This window comes from Elephas maximus, chromosome 1 (genome assembly GCF_024166365.1).
Source record: "Elephas maximus indicus isolate mEleMax1 chromosome 1, mEleMax1 primary haplotype, whole genome shotgun sequence".
Classification (NCBI taxonomy): Eukaryota; Metazoa; Chordata; class Mammalia; order Proboscidea; family Elephantidae; genus Elephas; species Elephas maximus.
In genome coordinates this window covers 165792604-165818300 of record NC_064819.1, presented here as the reverse complement: position 1 = coordinate 165818300, position 25697 = coordinate 165792604, and the positions used below count along the sequence as shown (strand labels likewise).

General features: G+C 36.8%; 1 protein-coding gene across 4 annotated transcripts in view; it reads left to right on the top strand.

The window, feature by feature from the left end:
• ASCC3 (activating signal cointegrator 1 complex subunit 3) overlaps nt 1–25697 on the top strand; it is a 413165-nt gene that overhangs the window by 11340 nt on the left and 376128 nt on the right. For 3 of the 4 annotated variants that reach the window (XM_049897961.1, XM_049897954.1, XM_049897945.1), the window contains exon 4: nt 17336–17895. In XM_049897961.1, the coding sequence (XP_049753918.1) occupies nt 17336–17895 (560 nt within the window). Of the gene's footprint in view, nt 1–8414; nt 8504–17335; nt 17896–25697 lie in introns of those variants that run through there. The other variant, XM_049897967.1, reaches the window with a different exon arrangement.

Here is a 25697-nt window from a genome sequence, read left to right as displayed (position 1 = left end):
TAAAAGACTAAAATTTTCGGCAAGTATGCATAATTACGAAAAACAGTCTTATCTATCAAGGAGCTTCTGATAGAGTAGGAGAGCCAGAAGTAAACTATTATAATACATCAACATAAGGGGTTCACAGGAATTATCTGGGGTTTGAAAACCACCGTCATGATTGAAATAAATATGGGGTAAATTAAACATGGAATGTAGCTTGAAGGAACCTTAAAAACCTGTATTTCTGTCTCTTCTTATCATAGATGCCCACCTAGTATACAGTGAGTGGCAGCAACTGAAACTGAACTTTGACTTCTGCACTTCTCATACCACACTAACATTCTCACTGATTGATTACATTTGAAGAAAATTATAATTTGAGGATTTAATACTGCGTACTTAACTAAGATTACCTTCCCAAGGTTATAAACAAAAGAAAACAAGTGATTCTTTGGTAACAAACACCTGAGTTTGTGCCTTGGAATTTTTCGTATCATTCCAGACACTGATGGCTAAAAAGCATATTTAAAGCTACTATATATCTATAGTGTCCAGTTTGAGCAGGTTTGTGCTCAGAAAAAGTCTAAACTCGTACTCTGGCCCTGTGTGATCTGGCATCCACCTTTCTCTCTGACCTTGTATCATTTTTGTCCTCATCACCTATCTTTCGGACACAATGGCCTGTCAATTTCTAAAACCCACCAAACGGCTTTTTGGGGGATCTTTACACATGTTCCTTCCTTTGTTGGGAATTCTTCATTCTTAATCTTAGCATAATAGGTCGTTTCTTGTCGTTGTGAACTCAGCTCAAAAATTATTTCCTCAGGGAAGCTTTCACTGACCATCCAAACTCAAGTTGACATGTAGCCACTCTTTATCTTATAATCCTCCATAGCATTTTTTATCATCTGATATTTTGCTTGTTTATTGATTACCTGTGTTTTGTTATTAGAATGTAAATTTCGTGAGGATAGGGATCTTATTTTTCTTTTTCGACATACCATTCCCAGTACTTAGAATAGTACCTAACATATTTTAGGATCTTAATGAAGATTCGCTGGATAAATAAAAAGGTGTTCTCAGTTAATTACTTGGTAGAGAGAAAATTTAGATCCCTATTTCATCACATCATCTGTTAATTGACAGTTTCGTTCCCTGTGCCAACTTGGAAGGGTGTTTCTGTTATATCCCATAGACTTGAAGACTTCTTATTTATAATGGTCAAATATTTAAATTTTTTCTTCAGATATTTTGACTTTTTTGGATATTTTATTTAACTGTCTTGGTCTGTAATTTGGAAACCCTGGTGGCTTAGTGGTTAAGTGCTATGGCTGCTAACCAAAAGGTCTGCAGTTTGAGTCCATCAGGTGCTCCTTGGAAACTCTATGGGGCAGTTCTACTTTGTCCTATAGGGTTGCTATGAGATGGAATCGACTTGCTAGCAATGGGTTTGGTTTTTGGTTTGGTCTGTAATCTAATATGATATTGAACTTAATGTCCTCATAGTTTTGTTTTAAGTTGTGAAAGTACAAAATAAATGTCATACTTGTTTTTACGGTGAGATTATCTTCTGAAATTCAAGGACTTTAGTCAGAAATTGAGTATGCTTAAACCAAAGGGAAATACAGCACACTGGATGAGATTTATGATAACATTTGGCATGAAATCACACCAAATATTTTAAGAATATAGAAGCAATAAGGTTCATTGGAAAATGATAAAAATGCGAAGACTGTGGTCCACCTATGTCACCTTGACTATGACCTTAACCTTTGTGGACCTCAGTGTCTGGCTGTGATGAATACTTTTCAAACACTGTACAGTCTATCCTTCCTCTTCCTCAGTTCCATTATAAAAATGCCCCAGATGATTTAGTGAAAACAGTACTAAAATACCAAGCCTTTTCAGTATCATAACTAGATTATAAGTAATGGTAGAGATTAAGAATTTTTAAAAAGTTACCTTTTAGATTACATTCCCGAATATCTCTGGCCACAAATCAAGAACCATTTCTTTAAGTACCAGCCATTAAATGTAATCTTATGGGTTTTGCCTGTTGGGAAAACATCTGATTCATACTCAAGGACTGATGTGCTCTCAGGCATTGCTTGTTTTTAGATGCAATATCTCAAAAGAGTATTTCCAGTGACAGGTAAAGTCTTTGTGTTGGATTTAGGCAAATGATCTGTTACACCTGCTTTTTAATGCTGTGCTAAACTTGGATATCTCTTAGCTCTGAGTGAAACTAATAGCTGAATTGAAGTTAGCTCCTCTTTACAAATGAAAATTCTGCCGGCACTGGAAATGTAGTTATAACCAGCAGCTTTGAAAAGATTAGTTTCATGAGAACAATGTCTTTGTGATTTCTCTTACATCTCTTTTAGAACAGGTAATGTTGGTGTAATTATGTTAAAAAGGTAGCATGAGAAGATTAAGGAAAATAGCAATAACTTATATTTAATTGTTTTTAGTATAATAAAATAGTATGAAACACTTGTTTAAGACTCTCTGTATTGATTAACCAGAGTTTTAGATGCTTTAAGCTGGAGGGGACATCAGAGAACATCTTGCCCAATTCCTTCATTTTGTATATAAAGAAATAGGGCCAATGAAGGTTAAGTGCATCCCATGGAGGTTAAGTGAATCCCATGATTCATAGTGAAGGGAGGCTTAGAATCAAAGTTCTAAGAGATAGAAATAGAAGCATGATAAAAATCCTAGATACTTAAACCTTTTGTTTTCTTATATTGAAGGGTCATGTTCTCTATACTTCTCAACTATTCTTAAATTTACTCGCATTACATGTTTAACATTGCCCTAATTCAGGCTTTTACTATCTCATGCCTGAACTACTACAATAAACTACTGTTTCAGCCTTCCTTTCTACTGTAACTTCCACACTCACTAGACTGATCTTTGTTAAAGGCCAAGCAGATTGTTATTCCCAACTTATTTTTTGTACCAGATTCCTTAGGATGGTACATGGGAAAGGCTCTTTTAAGAATTGGCACAGTTTACCTTTTCATCTCATCTGCCATCCTCCACATGCAGCCTTTACTCCAGTATATGCAAACTTTGCTGTTAATTTTCTGAATAGCACATACTGTTTTTTCTCTTTATCTTTCATGTGTTAAAATAACTTTCTCCATTGGGTTCACCTGGGGAAAAGCTCATCTCTGAAGAAATGGCTTAGGTTCCATTTATGTCATCATGAGTCCTCTCTGATCTTCAGTAGACGATATTCCATTAGTCTAGCACCTATCCTGTACATTTTTAAAGTGCTTTTCTCATTGTTTGTTGTTTACCTCTGTCTCCTCCGTGATGGACCATGAACCCCTTCACAGTACGGGGACTTCAGTCTCTGTACTCTAGTGCCCAGTACTGTGCAGGGGATACAGTAGATGTTTTATATATAAATGAAGTATTGAGAATTTAACTAACAGCTTTTTATGTCTTCACTGCCTGTGATGCTGATGATGCCTTAAAAATTGTAACTTTTCTCTCTTTTGTTATTTTTAAGTATTTTCCCCCTCACATTTACATGTAACACATTCTTGTACCTTTTTACAATTTGATTGTTCCCTCAAGATTATTTTAACAATAATACTTAGCTTTTTTTTTTAGGGAGAAAATATTATAAGCTACTTTAAAAGTAGTTTGCTTGGTCCTTAATCTTCATGTATCCCAATATTCATTGCAGGCATAGCCATCTTCTTTTTTATCTATACATTTTGGGGGGTAAGCACCATCATATTAACCTATGTCCTCTTGGTAGTGAAACATTGTCAATATATTTTACATGCTCAAAGTAAAAAGTTTTTGAAAATAAAGACGTTAAGTTTAAGAGTTGCAGTCAACGAAATGCATTGTGTCTTAGCCATGTATATTTATTACTTGGAATTTTAAATCATCATTTCATGAGACTCGTAAGACATGTACAGTTAGAGCAGAAACGGATAAGGATGTTGAATGGTAGATAGGTCAGTAGAAAGACCCCGCAGTTGCCCCATCAGCTTTGTAACTGAATATCTCTTCCAGATCCAGAACAGAATCTTTGAATTTACTCCTCAATGCACTGATCTAGTGATTTTACTTTAGATGCGATATAAACCAAGACCCAGCCAAAACTGAACTAGTTTCTTTCAGTAATCAAATTATTTTGTGACACAAAAATTACATTGTCTCTATAACTCCTGATTTATTTAGGTTCTGACATTGTTTTGCACCTTACCTTCAATATCTTTGTCTTTAAGAAAGTATGAATCAAAAGGTAGGTTGCATGTCTGTACAGAAGTATTTTACAAGGTGTGGTTTAGGAATTTTGGAACTCCATTATGGTTCTTGAGTTGTCAAGGAAAGATAATTTTTACTATTAAAAAGTGAGGAACCTGAACCTAGGGTGGAGAGCAGTTTATAAAGTAATGATTAGAAAAGACAGTATAAAAAGATACTAGCAGGATCAGGCAATTCTGTCTGTGGAAATAAGGATAGACATTTAAAATAATAAAGACCCGTTGTTTATGGGATGTGGCAGGAGGTTATTCAGGAATATTTGTGAAAAATAGCTATTTTGAAAATCACAGATTCCAAAAACTATTCAAAGACTTTCACTTCCCATGAAATGGCAGATAAGGTAATTTGGAACAACCGTCTGCTGAGAATAACTAGAAAAACTCTAAAGTATAAAATTTGTTTGGAGGTATTAGAGAGCTCCCAAAGCAATGAATAATTGTGGGGCCAAAATCTGGAAGCAGAAGTAAACCCAGAAATATTTTTCTGGCATTTGGGCCACTTTCCCCTAGAGATGAGTGCCTATTCCAGAAGAGAAGGCTAGGGGACAAGAAGTTGAGCAGAACTCTTGGCAGATCAAAGGACTAGGAGGACAAAAATAGCTAATATGAACAAAGAGAGAAAACAAAAAATTAGAAAATCTGAATAGCATTTAGCTATTAAAGAAATTAGATCCATCATTAAAAATCTTCACACCAAGAAATCTATATGCCTTGATGGCTTTAGGAACTTGGGAATGTGATATAATGCCATTAAAAACAGTATGCGGATACTATTGTAGATGAAAAGAGATTAAAGGCATACAATATCAAATGTACTGTATTACTCTTGGTTGAATCCTGAATCAGAAAAAATAAAATTATAAAAGATACAATTTTTAGAGGATATATGGGTGGTCATTTTTCTTTCACTTTTCCTTTGGAACTTTTCAAAATAAATAGGGAAAAATAGTGTGATTCATGGCAAAGCAATAAAGGTTTGAAAGTCACATGATTATTCAGTAAAAGAAGACAAAGCATTTTTTAGAAACCTAACACCCAGTTTTGATGAAAGTTCTTAGCAAACCAGGAATAGAAGATGACTTTTTTAATCTGATAAAGGGTATCCATATAAAACCTGGAGCAAACTTCACATGTAATGGTTCAATGTTGAAACCTTCTACTCTGGTGGAATTAGAAAGGAATACTTGCTATCACCACTTCTGTTTCTCACTTTACTGAAGAAGACCTTTATTAATGTAATAAGACCAAAAAAAAAAAAAAAAGAAGGAAAAGGTATAAGATTAAGGGGGGGAAACTTGCCACTATTCGTGTGACTTTATTTGTAGAAAGTAAATTTAATAAGGTGAGTATGAAAATTTTATTTCTACTTAGCAGCAAATTAAAAAAAATACCATTTACAAAAGTGTGAAAAAACATCAAATAACAGGAGTAAATTTAACAGAAGCTAAGGAAGACTTCCTCAGCTTGAGGAAATTATTCTTGAGAGAAATTAAAGAAAATCTTAAAAAAAAAGGATATACCAAGAACTGGAAGACTCACTATTATAAAGAAATCATTTTCACCCATATTTATCTGTAGATTCAATGTGATCCAAATCAAAATCTCAGCAGATTTGTGTTTGAGGGTATGTACTTGTGTATGTGGAAATTGACTTTAAAAGTTACCTGGAAATTCAAAGACAAAGAACTGCCAAACAACCTTGAAAATTAAAGTCAGAGAACTTACTCTACCAGATATTAAGACTTTCTTTAAAGCTCATTAATTTTGACAGTGTGGCTTTAGTACAAGGATAAACACACAAACCAGTGAGAATGGAATGGAGTCCAGAGACTCACCCACATATCGTAGGACACGTGATTTATTACAAAGACCATTGAGTAGTGAGATAGGACGGCTTTTTGGGTCAACTGGATATACATATGAAAAAAATCTGCCTATAAAAATAATTCCAAGTGCCTTATGGAACTAAACATGAAGCTTAAAACAATAAATCTCCTAAAAGATAATATAGAAGAACATCTTCATGATCTTGTTATATGGAAAAAGTTACTAAACAGAAAAACAGCGCTTCTTAATTGGTAAGTTGAACTACGATTTTATAATTTTTATTCATCAAGAGTAAATAGGCAAGCCATGTAGTGTGGGAAGTATAGTTGTCACATATATAGCCAAAAAGAGAGCTTGTATTCCAGATTACATCAGAACTCATACAAATTGGTAAGAAAAGGACGTATCATCCTGTTTAAAAATGAGCAAGAGCCTTGAACAAGCACTTCACAGAAGGTAATCTGAATGGTCAATAAGTGGTACTCCACCTCACTGGTAATCAGAGAAATGAGATGTCACTATATGTCCATTAGAATGGTTAACACTGAAAAGACTGACATACAATTTTTGATCAGGCTCAAGGATGTGAAACAACAGGAATTCTCATCCACTATCGGTAGAGTTTAACTGTTTTGTAGCATCTGCTGTGATTGGGTAAATGAAATTCTAAATCTTGGTACATAAATATCCAATAAAAATGCCTGTGCATATATGTGTGTCCATGGTAATGTTTTTGTAGTAGCCTTGAACTGGAAACAACCTGATTCACTGAAGTAGTGGCATAGGTAAATAAATTGTGGTGTATAGACTATTACATAACAATAATGAATTACAGCTATATGTAACATTGTGAATGAAAATCTCATAATGTTGAGTGAAAGAAGCCAGACACAAAAAGAATACCTATGGCTCCATCTACATAAAATTGAAAACTGGGTATGACTAATCTATGGTTATCAGAAGTGAGGATAGAGTTTACTTTTGGGGAAAGAGATAATGACTGGGAGTGGGTGTAAGAGAGCTGATAATCTGTTTCTGGAAGAATTACTCAGATTATAGAGGTATGTTCATTTTGTGATAATTCTTTGAGTTGTATATGTACTGTATATGTTGTTATTTTCAATAAAAAGTAAAAATGAGTCTAAAGTTATACTTTTTCATATCAAAGTTTTTAATGAAATATTTTAGATAATAAGATTTTTAAAAAATATAACAAATACTTGTGTATTCACCATTCAGCTTAACACTTGTTTGTGTTCAGATTTTCTTTTTTAAGAAATAAAATCTTACCAATATGGTCAGGATTCCTGTGCATCCTGCTCAGTCCTTGGTAACCAGTATCATAAATGTAATAAATAAATTGGTATTTATCATCTTCATGCCTATTTTATGTTTTATTAGGCTTTTACATATCCATAGACTATGTACATGAGGAATGTATTCAGCTCAAATATAACCTACTGCAGTGACAAAGAGACCGAGAGTGTTTGTTTTATCCATCACAAACTCCCTAGATTCAGCAGCCTGATAATATTAGCGTCCAAGTCTCTGCTAATCACATGGCTTTTTCTTCACATTTGTTGTCTTTTCTTTATCAGATGTGTGCTTCAGTTCCAGGAATCATATCTCTGTACTTAGAAATTTCTCCTTTAATTTTTTTGAGAGTAGATTATATTGCTAGATTTCCTGATAATTGAACTACCTTTGTATTTCTGGAATGAACTCTTATTTCCTTATAGTCTATTTTAGGTATATTGGTGGATTCAGTAAGCTAATGCTTTGTTTAAAATACCACAACTATATCTTTGGTACCATCATTACTGGTTTTTGGTTTTAAGTTTTCGTGAAGTTAGTTTCCAATGGCCTGCAACAATTTCAACAATGCTAGAATTATTTGGTCTTTAAAGATTAAAATAAAACTCAACTCTGCATCCACCTGGCCCTAATACTTTTTGCAGTGACATTTGTTTACTGTCTTTATATATTGTGATTGATTGCTTTAAGCTATTCTATTTTTCTTCAGTTAATTTTTAAATTTTCCTTGCTAGAAAGTGGTTGATTTTATTTTTGGTTTTCAAATTGTCACAGAGTTGGTTCTAGTAGTCTCTTAAAATTCTTTAAATTTCCCGTTTTTCTTGCCTACTTTTAACTTAATCAGACTTCCAGGATTTATTATTTCTCTATCTTGTGAAAGTACTAGCTTTTAGATTTGTCCTGTCTACTTTGATGATCTTTCATTGTTATTTTTTCTCATTTCCACACTCCTTCCTCATTTTTTGTTTCTTTTGTCATTCCATGCCTACTCTATACAAGACCAGTGGAGAAGGAATAAGACATTCTACTTGCCCTCAAGAGACTTATACAGCTAGTTGGAGAGATATTTCAAGTTTCAGTTAATATATGTATGTACAAATTCAGTTCTGTCATTTATTAGTGGGTAACTACTAACTAGTATCACTAACCCTGGTTTCTCATCTATAATGTAATGATGGTAATTCTTACCTTGTATAGTTGTTGTGAGGTGAAGCAATACTACAAAGTGCCCCGAGTAGCACCTAGTAAATATGGCTGTCAGTGAATAATTTTATTATACCCTAGATGCACCACGGAAACCAAGTGGTACAATGGTTAAGAGCTTGGCTGCTAACCAAAAGGTGGGCAGTTCGAATCCACAGCCACTCCTTGGAAACCCAGTGGAGCAGTTCTGCTCTGTCTTATTGGATTGCTATCAGTTGGAATCGACTTGATGGCAAGTTTGGTTTTGGTTTTTTAGATGTACCACTACTAGCCATCGGTAAACAGTTTTTGTACATGGATGAAATGTTACGGTAGATGTATGTGCCCAGTGAGGTCATGGCACAAAGGGCAGTGAACCCTCTTTGGTTAAGTCAGGAGACCATTTATAGAACAATGCTTTGGATGGAATTAGATTGTGTTTTGAATTTTGTTATATCTGTTTCATAAGAGAAATTATAAAACAGCTGAATAACTTAATGAAAACTAGATGACTGCAGATGTATCAGATTACTTGGGGTTATAGCAAAACAGTTATAAATTGAATTGATATTGTGTCATTTACAGAGTAGGACATAGGATCAAGGTTTTCTGACAGTTTGCTTTAGTTTATGTACATTTACAGAGTTGAACATAGGATGGTTTTCCGACAGTTTGCTTTCATTTATTCAATAGATTATATGCACATTAATTATGATTCCTTAAGCATAAGAAAATTTACAGTACATTCTTTTGTACAGTTTTAAGTTTGCATTTAATTTTTTTAATAGTATTATCTAGTGTTACTAAACATCTGCTATATGAATACAGCACTGATGAAGCATGTACTTTAAATCATCTTCTTTTTCATGTTTTTCCTGGCACTTTAAAAAAACTAAAATGGCAGTTAAATCTCAGTGAGCTTTGTCATTTGTTTAATGTGTATTTGTTTCCTTAGTGATGCTTAAAATAAGGGGTTTATTATAGAAAGCTTTTATGTATAAATCTAATTGAGACTTTTATGTTAGCCATTTGGTTTCTTGGGAAGACAAGTTGTAATTTGATGCAGAATTTTATAGTACTAGAAATGGTAATATAGTGGCTGGTTGCTGACTTAAACATTTACACTGTAAGATAAGTATTCACATATTACAATGAATATACATAAAATTAAATGGCTGGCTTTAAAATATAGAGAGGTGTCTTGGACTATTTTAAATCCCTGTTTCTCTTTTTGTTTTCTTTTAATTATTTGCTCAGCCTGAATCCAATAATTTCTTTGTAAGTGTAGGAATAACCTTAACATTTAAGCAGCTCCTTCAGATAATTACATTGAATATTTCTTGAGCACTTTTCTTACATAATACTGTTGGAGGTGCTTTGATGCACAGTGAGAGTAATACTTTAAAATAAATGTGGCTCATTAAATTGTATGACTTAGGAAATTTTAAATTTCTATCACAAATTGTTTAAAAAGCCAGATGGTAAATGCTTATTATTAAATAAGTTTTTGTGATAATTTGTTACCATATGCAAGATGGTGATCATTTGAAAGACAATATAATGCAAAAAAGAAAAAAAAGAACCTGGTTTTTGTAGGCTCAAGTTTGTTATTTAATCTCTCTATATAAATTTCTCTGTAAAAAGGAAAATATTTGGAAGATTCTTACAGGAATTTTAGATACCATACCATAAACCAAAAAAACCAAACACGTTGCTGTCGAGTTGATTCCGACTCATAGCAACCCTGTAGGACATAGTATAACTGCCTTATAGAGTTTCCAAGGAGTGCCTGGTAGACTTGAACTAGTGACCTTTTGGTTAGCAGCCATAGCACTTAACCACTACACCACCAGGTTTCCGATACCGTAAAGGTAGGTGTTAACAACAACAACAACTAAAAAAACAGGTACTGGAGGAGAAAATATAGAGGGAAAAAAATGGTATAGTATATAATTTAAGTTGAATCATTATTTTTGTACTTTAATACTGTTCTAGGAAAACTGTTAGTACAGATATTTTGTATAAAGTAAAACCTGCAAAAGCCAGAACCTGTGTAAGGCAAAAACCTGTCAAGAGTAGGAAAATTCAGATATTTATTTCCCACTAATCTTTTCCCTGTCTCTATGGCTTTTCCATCATAGTTATTCAACTTTCAGTTACAATTTCCTATTCATCTTTTTTTAGTAATTTCCTCAATTAGTAAGGTAGGCTATTAAAAAGTTACTGCTTACAACTATTACTATTTTGCAGGCAAAGGAAGATACAGAAATAAATTGTGCTGAGGCTGATTTAAGATTGTAGCCATCATTTATAACTCTGATTAAAAAATTTCATAATAATCTTACAGTAATAACTCATAAATAACTAATTGTATCTCTTTGTATGTTAAGGCTCTAAGGATTAGTTTTGTAAAGGTTTTGAGATGACTGATATAATGAAAGAGCACCAGGCAGCTAGCCAGATGGGTTCTACTCCTTGCACTGATGCTTGAAAATGTGATTTTTGGCAAGTCTTTTTCACTTTTGATTCACTTCACTTATGATTCCTTAAGCATAAGAAAATTTACAGTATATTTTGCAGAAACAGTTTGAAGTTTGCAGTTAATTTTCTTTATAGTATTATGAAGTATTACTAAGCATCTGCTATATGAATGCGGCACTGATGAAGTACATACTTTAAATCATTTTTTTAATGTTTTTCTGAGCATTCAGAAAAATGCTTTACAGTTTACCGTGCATTTCACTACATCTTTTTTGCTCCATAACTGTGAAGTAGAGAAAGTATAATTAATTAAAAAAAAAGTATTCTAGTGACCTTTTAAGTTATTTAAGTATGTGGCAGTTGATGTGCCAGGTGTGTAGAGCCATATTTTTGGTTTACAGCCTGTCTTGTTGAGTATTTTATGGATAAAAAATTAGATACCCAGATGGTTAGGTATCTAGGCTAGCATCCTTAAAGATTTGGTGTTCTGAAGTTTAATTCAAACTTAAATCAATTATTAAGCATATGTTTTATTCTTTACTAAGACTCTATCTTGAGGACAAAATAAGTCTTTTAAAATCCCTGTTCCTTTCACAGAGAGTAGCACAGTCAGTGATGTGAAGGCAATAGAAAAAGCTTGAAGAATTGAGAGTAAATGTTAACTGACCAAAGCACTTCAGCCTAATAAATCATTAAAAGATTAGGCCGTACTTAATTTTATGTAAAATATAAAGGGAAATGTATAAAAAAGGTTATCTGGGAACAAGATTTGCACAGTTAATTAAGCATTCAATTTTGGATGTGGTTAAGAGCAGGACTGCTTATTACAAATTCCTTCTGTAGAAGCATGCTGCATTATTCCGAGGCTGCACGGATTCTTCCAATGTTGACAGTTATTTGTGAGGTGGTTCGGCAGCTGATAGAGAAGCACGCCTAAGTTTCCCTTATAATTCTACCTATGTTGAGGGGAGATAGAGCTTGCCAAAGCTTTGATAAGTTAGACAACTGATAGCATGTATTCATTCTCCGGGTATTTTCTGTAGTTTTACAAACACTTTCAATGCATTTGGCTTCGTAGGTGGGCTGTATTAATAAATTGGAGTGATTCCTTTGTAGCTACCCGGCCTGAGGCCAAAGTTCTGTTGCAGTCCCGCCGTTTTAGAAACTGACGTGTCAGTAGGACGTGCTGCTGATAGCCAGTCCCCTGCAATGACCTACGTCATCACATGCGGACCGAGCGCTGCAACGCAGGTCTCAGCCGCCGGCGACGTAGACACGCTTAGCGTGTGGCTCAGCCGCCGGCGACGTAGACACGCTTAGCGTGTGGCTCAGCCGCCGGCGACGTAGACACGCTTAGCGTGTGGCTCAGCCGCCGGCGACGTAGACACGCTTAGCGTGTGGCTCAGCCGCCGGCGACGTAGACACGCTTAGCGTGTGGCTCAGCCGCCGGCGACGTAGACACGCTTAGCGTGTGGCTCAGCCGCCGGCGACCTAGACACGCTTAGCGTGTGGCTCAGCCGCCGGCGACCTAGACACGCTTAGCGTGTGGCTCAGCCGCCGGCGACCTAGACACGCTTAGCGTGTGGCTCAGCCGCCGGCGACCTAGACACGCTTAGCGTGTGGCTCAGCCGCCGGCGACCTAGACACGCTTAGCGTGTGGCTCAGCCGCCGGCGACCTAGACACGCTTAGCGTGTGGCTCAGCCGCCGGCGACCTAGACACGCTTAGCGTGTGGCTCAGCCGCCGGCGACCTAGACACGCTTAGCGTGTGGCTCAGCCGCCGGCGACCTAGACACGCTTAGCGTGTGGCTCAGCCGCCGGCGACCTAGACACGCTTAGCGTGTGGCTCAGCCGCCGGCGACCTAGACACGCTTAGCGTGTGGCTCAGCCGCCGGCGACCTAGACACGCTTAGCGTGTGGCTCAGCCGCCGGCGACCTAGACACGCTTAGCGTGTGGCTCAGCCGCCGGCGACCTAGACACGCTTAGCGTGTGGCTCAGCCGCCGGCGACCTAGACAAACGCCTAGCGTGTGTGGTTGGGGGAAGGGCGGCGTGGTTGAGAGTCGTCATCTCGTGATGAGAGTCATCTCGTGTTACAAATTCCCGAAAAAGTTAATTTGTTTTCAGAGTGCAGGAGTTGGTTCTCTTTGCTTGTTGGATAGCCAAGCGAGGTGACCAACTGTGTTTCCTAGTTCTCAAAAACGGAACTCCTAGACCCTGAGAGTAGCACTGTAGATAGAGATTAGCTTTTGAGAAACTTGATGTACATGGCGTGAACACATGTTCATACTTACAAGCCCAACTCAAAGAAACAGTGAATTAGGCGTCTATTCTTGTAAGCTCAATTCAAAGAAACAGTGAAGTAGGCTGTGTAGGAGAGTTAAGGAATTGGGTTAAGGGTTTTTCTGAAAAATCAACCATTGAAAACCCCGTGCGCAGCAGCGTTCTACTCTGACACAAACGAAATTGCAATGAACTGTAGTTTTTTTTTTTTTTTAATTGACATTTATAAAGAAGCATCACTGCTCAACTAAGTTTAAAATCTTTTAAGTATTTGTTACTTTTGAAAAATTACAGACAAGTTAATACTCATAAATTTTTTTTTAACTTTTATTGAGCTTCAAGTAAACGTTTACAAATCAAGTCAGTCTGTCACATATGAGTTTATATACACCTTACCCCATACTCCCACTTGCTCTCCCCCTAATGAGTCAGCCCTTCCAGTCTCTGCTTTCGTGACAATTTTGCCAGCTTCCAACTCTCTCTATTCTCCCATCCCCCCTCCAGACAGGAGATGCCAACACAGTCTCAAGTGTCCGCCTGATACAAATAGCTCACTCTTCATCAGCATCTCTCTCCTACCCACTGTCCAGTCCCTTCCATGTCTGATGAGTTGTCTTCGGGAATGGTTCTTGTCCTGGGCCAACAGAAGGTTTGGGGACCCTGACCGCCAGGATTCCTCTAGTCTCAGACCATTAAGTATGGTCTTTTTGTGAGAATTTGGGGTCTGCATCCCACTGATCTACTGCTCCCTCAGGGGTTCTCTGTTTTGCTCCCGTCAGGGCAGTCATCGGTTGTGGCCGAGCACCAACTAGTTCTTCTGGTCTCAGGATGATGTAGGTCTCTGGTTCATGTGGCCCTTTCTGTCTCTTGGGCTCTTAGTTATCGTGTGACCTTGGTGTTCTTCATCTCCTTTGATCCAGGTGGGCTGAGACCAATTGATGCATCTTAGATGGCCGTTTGTTAGCATTTAAGACCCCAGACGCCACATTTCAAAGTGGGATGCAGAATGTTTTCATAATGGAATTATTTTGCCAATTGACATAGAAGTCCCCTTAAACCAATATACTCATAAAATTTTGAAGCTCCAAAGTTTTTATCTTCGTAGATGTTTGAGTCTACAATTGTTTTCTCCTTATTAAAGAATAGACTCATAACTTACTTTTCTCCTGTTTAATATGTCATAGATGTTATTTTATGGCAAGATATATGGGTCCACTGGGTCGCTATGAGTCGGAATCGACTCGACGGCAGTGGGTTAGTGGGGTATTATAGTTAATGAGTGCATTATATGGACTAGCATAATTTAATAATGTATTGGTGGGTATATGTTTATTTCACTTGTAGTAATATAACTAAAAATATCCTATTTATTGCTTTACTTCCTATGATGATTCATTTTTTTTAAGTAAACAAGTATTAGAGGTAAATATATTTTCTAGGAATTTATAGCAAATCAGTATGGTGTAGTGGAAAGAAGTTTGTTTAGGAGTTAGAAGACTAACGTGAATCATCATTAATCCTTTGATAGCTGTTTGATCTCTCCCATGTTGTTTAAACTCAACTCTCCATTTTATCAACTATAAACTGGAAGTAATAGTTTTGTTAAGACCAAGTGAGATAATGTGAGAATACTTAGTCAATTGTTTTAAAAGAAAATTCCAAGATGCAAGATGATGGTAATACAGTTTTTAACAAAAGAGTACATGTTAGATATAGAATGAGTTTGTAAATGTAAACCCTATTTTTCTTTAGAATTTTATCAGTGGTTCCAACCCTGAGTTATCTATAAAATTATCACAATATGTTACCCAAAACTAATTTCCCCAAGCATTATGTGTAGGCTGAATAAAGATATACACAAGTGTTATTTAATTAATTAAATCAAAAGCATTTAACTTATAGAAGCATTTTTCACATGTTTTCCCTAATACTGAAAGAATAATTATATATCAGATGGTGTTCTATAAATTCTTTATACAGTGAAACCTGTGAAAGCTGGAAACTGTAAAGAGGAAACCTGTCAGAGAAGGAAAACAAATATTTTCCACTAACAGAAGAGTAGCAAGAGTGCCCCCTCTCAAAGATGGAAAACTTGTGAGACGTGGAAAAACAAGGCAGTGCTTTTGAGTTCTGGCTCTTACAGGTTTCATGGTAATAGTAAAAGTAGACTTCATACTTGAAGAAATTGAGGAATAGATAAACATTGTAAAATTCTTATTACCACTCATATAAAATGTTAGTCTTCTGCACACATATGTAAACATCAAAGATAATAAAAAGTTACTGAAGCTATGTAGTGTAGTGAAAAAGCAGTCTGATGGCAGGGAGGCCATGGTTCAGTTTAATTGAATAAATTTCTGCTGAGTCACCAGTTTTGGGGGCAGATATGGTGAGAGAATGGAACAGTGGACACCACATTGTACTCGCTTTGGAAAAGGAGTTGAACTGGATTCTGAAACATGGGTGGGATTTGAACAATCAGATGTGTGGAGGAAGGATAAACAGAAGCATGAAATAGGGATAAAATAGGTCAGGACCTGTTTTTTTTTTTTTTAGGGGGAATATTAAATCCTTGTTGGCTGGAGCAGGAAATGTATAGCCCACTGCCATTGAGTCAATTCTGACTTATAGTGACCCCATAGGACAGAGTAGAACTGCCCCATAGAATGTAAATCTTTACGAAAGCAGACTGCCATATCTTTCTCGCATGGAGCGGCTGGTGGGTTTAAACCACTGACCCTTGGGTTAGCAACCAAGCATTTTAACCACTGTACCACTAGGGCTTCTCTAGAAAATGTACACTAACGGAATAAAACAAGGGAAAAGCGTGAGACTGACTCCCAGAGTTCCTTGAAAATGAAGTGTAGAAGGTTCAATTTCATTCCTGGGTTATAGTAAGCTATTCAAGAGTTACGATTAATGATATGATTGGAGCTGTGCTTTCAGGAAGATACTAAAAAAAAAAACAAAACAAACAAAAACCCACTGCTGTGGAGTCGATTCCAACTCAGTGATCCTAGGAGACAGAGATTTCCACGGCTGTAAGTCCTTACCAAAGCAGACTGCCATCTCTTTCTCCCATGGTGCGGCTGGTAGATTTGAACTGCCAACCTTATAGTTAGCAGCCAAGTGTTTTAACCACCATGTCACCAGGGGTCCTGTAGCAAGATACTAGTGTTACATTTTTAACTTTAGCAGTATTACTTTAGGTAGATCACATTGACTTTGGGGGGCCTTGAAGATTTAAATACTTTTTTTGTGCTCTAAGAATGTTCTTTGAAGTCTATGGCACAAATGCAGGTTCTTCTTTTATTTGAGAAAATTATATGTGAGAAATTAATGACTCAAATGAATAAATTAGGGACTTATCCTAAACCTCATCTTATTTTGGTAAAGATTACTTCTGGCTTCTTGTAAACAGCAAAATTATGTTCTGTAATATGGCGAAGTTTTTTTTGAAAGATTCTATTTATATGCAGCTTTGATGGTACTAATTTTTTTTTTAATGAGAACTATATAAATCAATTTCTTGCCATCTCAGGTTTATAGAGCAAATTGGAAAGTTATAGATCTCTGAAGTTTCCTTCCAGTTCTAAATTTTACATATATATATATTTTTTTAATGAACTTTTTTTGTTTTAATTAACTAGTTCCTCAAATGAAATTTTACAAATTTGGTTTTAAATAAGTTTTTGGTAATGTTTCATGTTTTTTTTAGAAAGGTAAAGTGTTGTTATTATATAGTTTCTGTACTTAGAGATAGAATAATTACTGAAAGTGATTTATTTAATTTTTTGAATTTGGGAATGAATGTAAAGTGATATTTACTGATCCTAAACGGTTGCCTTTATTAGTATGTTTTGACTGTAATATTCCCTAAGAAAAATATTTGTAGTAGTCTTTTGAATATATTTGAACATGGTAACCTGAATCATGATTCAATTGAGCTAATACTATTTGTATTGTCTTTGAATAGTTGGAATGGATAATGGACAAGAAGCAATTGAAAGTGGGGCCGCATTTCTCTTCAAGACATTTTGCTTGAAGAACTTCCTTGGTGACAACGAGATAAAGGAAATCAAACTGATGTTTGGTCCCTTTCCATTATCATCTGCCACTGCAGCTTGTAAAGCCACTGGTCGAATTACTGCTCATTTTAGTGAAGACCGTCTTACTGCTCTCGTCCAGAAGACAGAAAAGGAAAATGAGGAAAGAGTTATATTTGGTAAAAATATAGCATTTTCATTTGATATGCATGATTTGGACCACTTGGATGAACTGCCAGTCAATGGTGATGATCAGAAAACAATAAGCCTAGATTACCAGAAGTTTCTGAATGAACGTTTTCAGGAGACGTGTACCCCAAAAGTCAAGTCCGTGGAAAAAACAGATGGTTCCTTTTTGTGGTGTGAAGTTGAGAAGTACTTAAATGCAACTTTAAGAGGAACGACTGAAACACCAAGAATAGAAGATCTTTGCTGCACTTTATATCATATGCTTGCTTCTGTTAAAAGTAGTGATGAACTTCAGAATGAGGTATAGTTGAAGATGAAGTTTTATATTAATGTGAATAGTCTTAATGAAATAATCTTTATAATGTGGGTGGTTAGCAAAGTACTCTTAATATTGTTCTACAGTAGTCATATATGGTTTTATAGTAGCTAAATGGTTTTACATAAGCAGGCATGATTGTACTTTTACTCTGGGTAATTATAAGAGGACCGTGAGTGTAATGAGTAGAAAAGTAGGAGGAAATTGAGTGTCTGTGTGTCTTGGTTTACTGGAATAGTCTTGGTTTAAATCTACGCTTTTGTAATAATTAATAGTACTCCTTCTACTCTTAAGAAAAACTGTCCTGGCTTGAATGGTAAGTTATATAATCACCCTTGTAGTAACTATTAACATCTGTAAAGCATTTTGTATTTCTAAGAGTTCTTTGATGAAAATATAATAAACTCCAAAATATTAGAAAATTCGTTTTACTTGTGAATATATATGCATTTAAATATATTTAGAAAAATAACTTATTTGTATTTGAAATAATAAGCACTGAAAAACAGATTGACCTAGAGATAATTGAACTACTTGGTATTTTAGATCACTTGTTCAATAAAGAAAAACATTATTTTTATTATTTTCTATGGCAGCATTTAGTTATATGGCTACTCAAAGTGATGAAATTAAGTTCACTGCCACCCGAAAAGTTTATCTTGAGGGTTTTAGTTTTGCCTTCAATCTGGCATCGTATTCCTTTCCTAATAGACATTTAAAATGATGTCAACCCAATTTAATACTGGACAGAGTTGTTGAGTAACGTATTTAATGAAGGATTAAGAGAGGTGGCATACTGTGTGGAAAGAACAGAGATATTGAAATGAGAGCATCTTTTCCTTGTCCCTTACTGGAGTGTGACTTTAAATAAGTGAATCACCCAGATGCTCAGTTTTCTTTATGGGAATATCTCAAGGAGCTATAAATACGAAGACCATAGAATTGATATAAGCATTTAATGAGATATCATGTGTGAAATAGTAAATAGCACAGGATGAACAATCACTGCATTGGTAGCTGTAAATATTTTTGTTACTCTTATTATTGTAGGAATTAAGAATTTTTAAATCACACAGAATATAAGGAATAAAAAAAGTTAGGTTTTTAAAAAAATTTTTTAGAAAGACATTAGGGAACGGGTTAAATAGGTATTGTAAGACTAAATCATGGTAAAAACCCATTGCCGTCGAGTTGATTCTGACTCATAGCAACCCTACAGGACAGAGTAGAACTGCCCCATAGGGTTTCCAAGGAGTGGCTGGTGGATTCAAACTGCCGACCTTTTGATTAGCAGCCATAGCTCTTAACCACTGTGCCACGAGGGCTCATGGTAGTGACAGCTATTATACTGATTAGTTTGGAATTAAGGTACCATCTTGTTCTATGATCAGTCTCATTTACCTTGAGTGTTTTATACTTGTTTTAATGTATATCAGAACTGCTATATTCTTAAATGGGTTTCTCTAACATTATGAAAATAATATTATTTAAAAATTTGTGATTATAAAGAAAATCTTACTGATACTTGCTTATAGTTGAGTGCATAGCATTTACCTATTTTGATTATAGTAAACTGAGACTTATAAATATTGAATTAATGGAAATTTTATTTTCTGAATGAGCCATAAAACTATTCTTTTTACTTTTGAACATTTTGGAGGGAAGTTTGCATTTCTTAGTTCTTCACCACGTTCTTTAAGTGTGTAACTGAATCTGATTGTTGGAGGAAGAGTGTTTTCTAGTTCTCATGATTTTTTCATAGTCTGTTTCATTGCAAGGTCATACTGACTTAATGCGTTGGTCCATTTATCAAATATTTATTATATACTTACTATATACTAGGTGTTGGACATAAAATGATGAATAAGATAAACTTGTACCTAGGGGATTAATTGTTTATTAGCAGGAAGTCATGTCAACAAGTAACTGTACCCAAATACCATATGTATTATGATACTATGTAGAGTGAATACGGAGGCGTAAAAGCAAATCATAGATTCTGTAGAGGAGTTAATATGTAGGAAAAGTATTCATAGAGGAGGTTTACCTCGAGTCACATCTTGAAATATGACTAGATTTAACTTCTTTAAGAAAGGTATACCACGTGCTTGTTGCTGTCAAGTTGATTCAGACTCATACTGACCCTATAAGGTTTCCGAGGCTGTATCTTTAGGGAAGCAGACTGCTGCATCTTTCACAGAGGCGCAGGTGGGTTCGAACTACCAACCTTTGAGTTAGCAGCCAAGAGCTTAACTACTGTGTCACCAGAGCTTCAAGAAAGGTGGGGAGAAAATTTCAGTCATGAGAAAGAGCATGTATATTAGAGAGAGCTGCATTTACGTACAGGAAGTGTTCAGTGTGCAAAGAGGTATGATGAGGGAAAACGATGGCCACCTAGGCAAGGGCCAAATCATGCCAGGCCTTGTACATGTAAATCCACTCTGCAGCCTGTAGATAGACCCTGTGTGGTCTGGCTCAATGGTGTTTCAATAAGGGTTTATTGGACGGTTTAACACATGTAAGGTGAATGTTTCACATTCTGCAAGTGGCTTGAATAGTAGAGTTTTAAATGGTTCATCACCTTTATGTTTTTTGGTTTTCTTATTTGTGAATGAAAATGAATAATCGTTATGACAAGTTTTTGGTCTACAGTATAGGTTATTCATGTTTTATATATTAGACCTGCTTCTGTGCAATTATATTGTGTTAAAACAAATTTTCTGTGTAATTTTGGAGTACTGAAATATATGAATATAATGGACTGTATAAATTCATGTGGACTAATAATCAGCATCAGAGCCCTGGTGGTGCAGTGGTTAAGAGCTTGGCTGCTAACCAAAAGGTCAGCAGTTCAAATCCACCAGCCTCTCCTTGGAAACCCTATGGGGCAGTTCTACTCTGTCCTGTAGGGTTGCTATGAGTCAGAACCAACTTGATGGCACATAATGACAACAACAATAATCAGCATCAGTACAAAGCTGGCTCCTATGAGGTGGAGATCAAGTATATCTCTGCCTTCCCACTTCATTATTTCTGACAGCATCCACTCCCCCCACAGCACTCTCTACTTCTCTGCAGGGTTCGATAATTAATTGCAATGACCACGCAGAACTCACAGACCATACTTATAATGATGAGGTTTATTATGGAAATAACAGGCTGTAACTCGAGATCAGGACTGGGAAACACATGAGCAAGGTCTGGAAGGATCCCTGAAGTGGAGACCACATTGCTTTCTTCTTCAGTACAGGGCAGCTTCCAACCAGGGCAATTCTTAGAGCAAAAAGGCCCAAGGAACAGATGAGCTCTCCACTGAAACAGCTCTAAAATTGTTCTGCATGGTGGCTGCCTTCTCTTCCAGAAGGGTGCCCTGACACAGCGTCACTGCCAGACAACTGCCTTCTCTGCTGGGCTGGCCTCTCCACCATTGGGCTCTGCAGTTGGCCTCTCTGCTGTAGCAGCTTTCAACTGCTGCTCTCTGAGCAGCAGCACTCAGCTGCTGGGCTTCACCTGTTGTCAGCCCTCTCTGCCATCTAGCTATGTGCTGTCTGCTCATCTCCATTGTGTTCTGCCACTAACTGGCCCATCTCATAGCCAGTGAAGCAGCTCGCTTAGCTATCTCAGCTGCTGCTCCCCTAGCAGCAGCTTGCCATCATCAGGCCTCTCTGCTGTTGGGCTTCTCCAGCACCAGGCTCTCTGCCATCAACTAATTGACCCAGTTCATTGCCAGTGTAGCAGCTTTGGGACCACTCTGCTCCCACATGGCCAGCTTCTCTGCCAATCCAGCTCTCTCTGCCAATCCAGCTCTCTCTACTACAGCTTTTTCAGCTAACTGGCCCAGCTCTTAGCCAGCACCTCTCTCAGCTGTAGTTTTTTTTTTTTTTTTTAACCAGGCCTAGGTGGGTTTTAAGCACAGGGCTCAGTGTCCAAAGGACATGCTCCCCTCTCAGCTCCTGAAACTTCTGGGTTTCAGCCCTTTATATAGTCAGTTTCAAGGTAGGGTCTCCCTCACCAGACCAGAGCTCAGCCAATCCTGTGAGATGTCATTCAACTCAGGTATTGTACAAAAGTAACATTTTCTGCTGGCGCAGACAGCTCCTCCATGGGCAAAGCCCTTGGGGTAGAAAGCAACCTGGGAGGTCACTCAAATTATTTCTCAAAAAAACTAGGACAAAGATAACAACTCCTCGGGGTTTAGGGGAAAAAAATCTCCCAAGCTGTTTTTCCAAAGAACCAAGGCAAAAGACCACGTAAATAAACTCATTGTACCACAATTATTTATAGCAAATTTTATGTGTAATTTTGAAGTGATGCTTCAATAGCAAAATCTTCTAATAGAAGTTCTCTTGACCATTGTGATTTTCATTTAAGTTGTGCTGTAACTTTTGTGTATCTTTGTTTCAGAAATTTAGGAGAACCATGGGAATATATTTTTACATAAAAGATAAAAGAAGCACATAATGCCTTGAAGTAGGCAGTGCTGGATTAAAGACCACTGGAAACACTAAACACTGAAATGATTTTGCTCTGAAACACTTCTCTCCTGTCAGATATAATTATAAATAAAAACAATAGCATTTTAAAGCAAAATAAGAGAGTCTAACAAAATTTCACATTTTACCGTAATCACTAATTTGATGTCTTTTTCAAACATCAAGTTAGTTTTAAAAAGTTTTTCTTATTTTTGGTACCTTTGCTGATTTCTTAATGTGCCTTCATCAGCCTCATTGCTTACACTGGAGGTAGGTATTTTATAGATTAGCAAAATGAGTTTTAGAGATGTTGGGAAATTTGCTCTAGGCTACTGGATAAGTAGTGGAATCAGAATTTAAATTCAGACAGTCTGACTCCTGTGTGTTCTAACAAAACACCAGACTTATATTCTGCTAGAAATAAGAATAAAAAGTTTTATTGAAGGATAAAAAATCTCCCATAGCTGGGAGATATACAAGTATCCAGGGAGGATACTGCAGTGCTCCAAGTTTTAGGAAGAACAGTAAAATTTTTATCAGGTGGCGCAAACAAAGACTTATTGCTTGCAGGTACTGGGGATTCAAGAAAGGAAGGAAATGAAGGTCCCGAAAGCTTGACTCCATCCACGTCTTTAAGGTCGACTGTACTTTGAGGAGGCAGCACCTCCCTAGTCGTCTTCCCCAGTCCTTTTTGAGTGCCTTCCAACCTGAGGGGCCCATCTTCCGGCACTGTATCAGACAGTGTTCTGCTGCTATTCATAAGGCTTTCAGTGGCTAATTCTTTTCAGGAGTAGACCCCCAGGTCTTTCTTCCTGGTCTGTCTTAGTCTGGAGGGTCAGCTAAAACCTGTCTGTCACAGGTGACCCTGCTGGTATTTGAATACCTGAGACATAGCTTCCAGCATCACAGCAACACACAAGCCCCCCCTCCACAGTATGACAAACTGACAGACGCGTGGGGGACAATCACTATTTTAACATTTATGTCTAGTTTCTTGGAATATGTTTGATCAAGACCTTCTTTTGAACATCAGCAAGTCTTGTAGTTAACATCCCGGGAACAACTGAGTCAGCTTTCTACATGTTTGCTTTTTTCTCTTTTCTTAAAGAAACAAGCTATACTTCTACCTTAATTAAAGATTTTACAAAAAGTAAGTAGAAACAGGGTAAAGGTCTTAGTGAGTGAATAAAGTCTGGTTTTAGAAACTAAATTAGATTAAGACTTGGCTTTTACTTCATTTTGGTTACTTAACAGATCACTATTTTCTAAGCTTATGTTGGGCGAAGTATTTTTTCCCTAGGTCAAGCTGTGTAAACATTCTTGACAAACACCTTTTAGCAACAACTTTTAGTATAAGCTAAAAAAGAAGTTGTGACTCTTACTTGTTTTGTGTTACGAGCAGTTAAACAAGAAGCTGAACTGCCTCCGGAGAGCAGTATGGGCAGAGATTTCAGTCAGGCCCAAAATTAACCATTTTAGTTATGCCAAGCACCTTATATTTTGGAGTGCCTTACACAGAGTTCATCTGTACGTTTTCTGTATTTGGTGCTTTAAAACATCTTAAACATGTTGAGGAAATCTTTGGCATTCTTTCTTAATTCACAGCTTCTTAGAAAACAATGCCTTTTTAGAGTCTTCTAAATACTAGTATAAGGACCTATAGTATACTAGTGTAAGGAACTGGCTGAGACAAGAGAAAGGATGAAACCCTTAAACCCTAATAAAGATGAGTTTTAGTATTTGTTGAGGGAATTAGTTATATTAAAAGTACTTCTATGTTCTTCTGAGAATTGAACTAGTAAAATAGCCCATTTCTTAGCTTTTCCCAATACCATTCTCTTTTCCTTCTCTGCCTTGAGCGTCTAAGTTACTCTCTCCTAAGGGCTTTTTTTCTTTGGACCTCTGAGTCCTAGTAATTTCTCTATTAAGGCTGTAATCATTATGACTAAGCCTTATAGTTTGATTGGGCTAGAAAATCTTTAAGGTTCTTTATGCTCTTGAGATCTATTTACTTTTAAAAATATTTATTAAAATGTTAACTCCCAGGAGCAAATAAGACATGAACATTTCATTTTTATTTTCTGAATCAAGATCTGGCCATTGGTGCAGACATCTTCCTGCTGCTGCTGTTCCATAACCAGAATTGTAGCAATATGTTTAGTCTTAATGGAACTGTATAGTTAATGGACTTTTAATGAAAGCTTTTTGCCTAGAAAGTAGTAGCATTAGTAACAGTAAAACTATCATAGTATGTGTTCGGAAACCCAGGTGGCGTAGTGGTTAAGTGCTACGGTTGCTAACTAAAGGGTCGGCAGTTCAAATCCACCACCTGCTCCTTGGAAACCCTATGGGACAGTTCTGCCCTGTCATGTAGGGTCACTAGGAGTCAGAATTGATTCAACAGCAACAGGTTTGGTTTTTTATAGATTAGTAAATGCATTTTTAATGTATACCTTATTATATGTGGATATTTCAAGTAATTAATAAAATGATTGTTAGAGCTAGATCCTAATTTGGAAAATAATTCTTATAACTATTTTTGCTTATACTATTTTGCTTTTTTTTATTAACTTTTATTAAGCTTCAAGTGAACATTTACAAATCCAATCAGTCTGTCACATATAAGTTTACATACATCTTACTCTGTACTCCCACTTGCTCTCCCCCTATTGAGTCAGCCCTTTCAGTCTCTCCTTTCGTGACAATTTTGCCAGCTTCCCTCTCTCTCTATCCTCCCATCCCCCCTCCAGACAAGAGTTGCCAACACATTCTCAAGTGTCCACCTGATATAATTAGCTCACTCTTCATCAGCATCTCTGTCCCACCCGCTGACCAGTCCCTTTCATGTCTGATGAGTTGTCTTCGGGGATGGTTCCTGTCCTGTGCCAACAGAAGGTCTGGGGAGCATGGCCGCCGGGATTCCTCTAACCTCAGTCAGACCATTAAGTATGGTCTTTTTATGAGAATTTGGGTTCTGCATCCCACTGATCTCCCGCTCCCTCAGGAGTTCTCTGTTGTGCTCCCTGTCAGGGCAGTCATCGATTGTGGCCGGGCACCAACTAGTTCTTCTGGTCTCAGGATGATGTAGGTCTCTGGTTCATGTGGCCCTTTCTGTCTCTTGGGCTCTTAGTTATCGTGTGACCTTGGTGTTCTTCATTTTCCTTTGCTCCAGGTGGGTTGAGACCAATTGATGCATCTTAGATGGCCGCTTGTTAGCATTTAAGACCCCAGACGCCACATTTCAAAGTGGGATGCAGAATGTTTTCATACTAGAATTATTTTGCCAATTGACTTAGAAGTCCCCTCAAACCATGT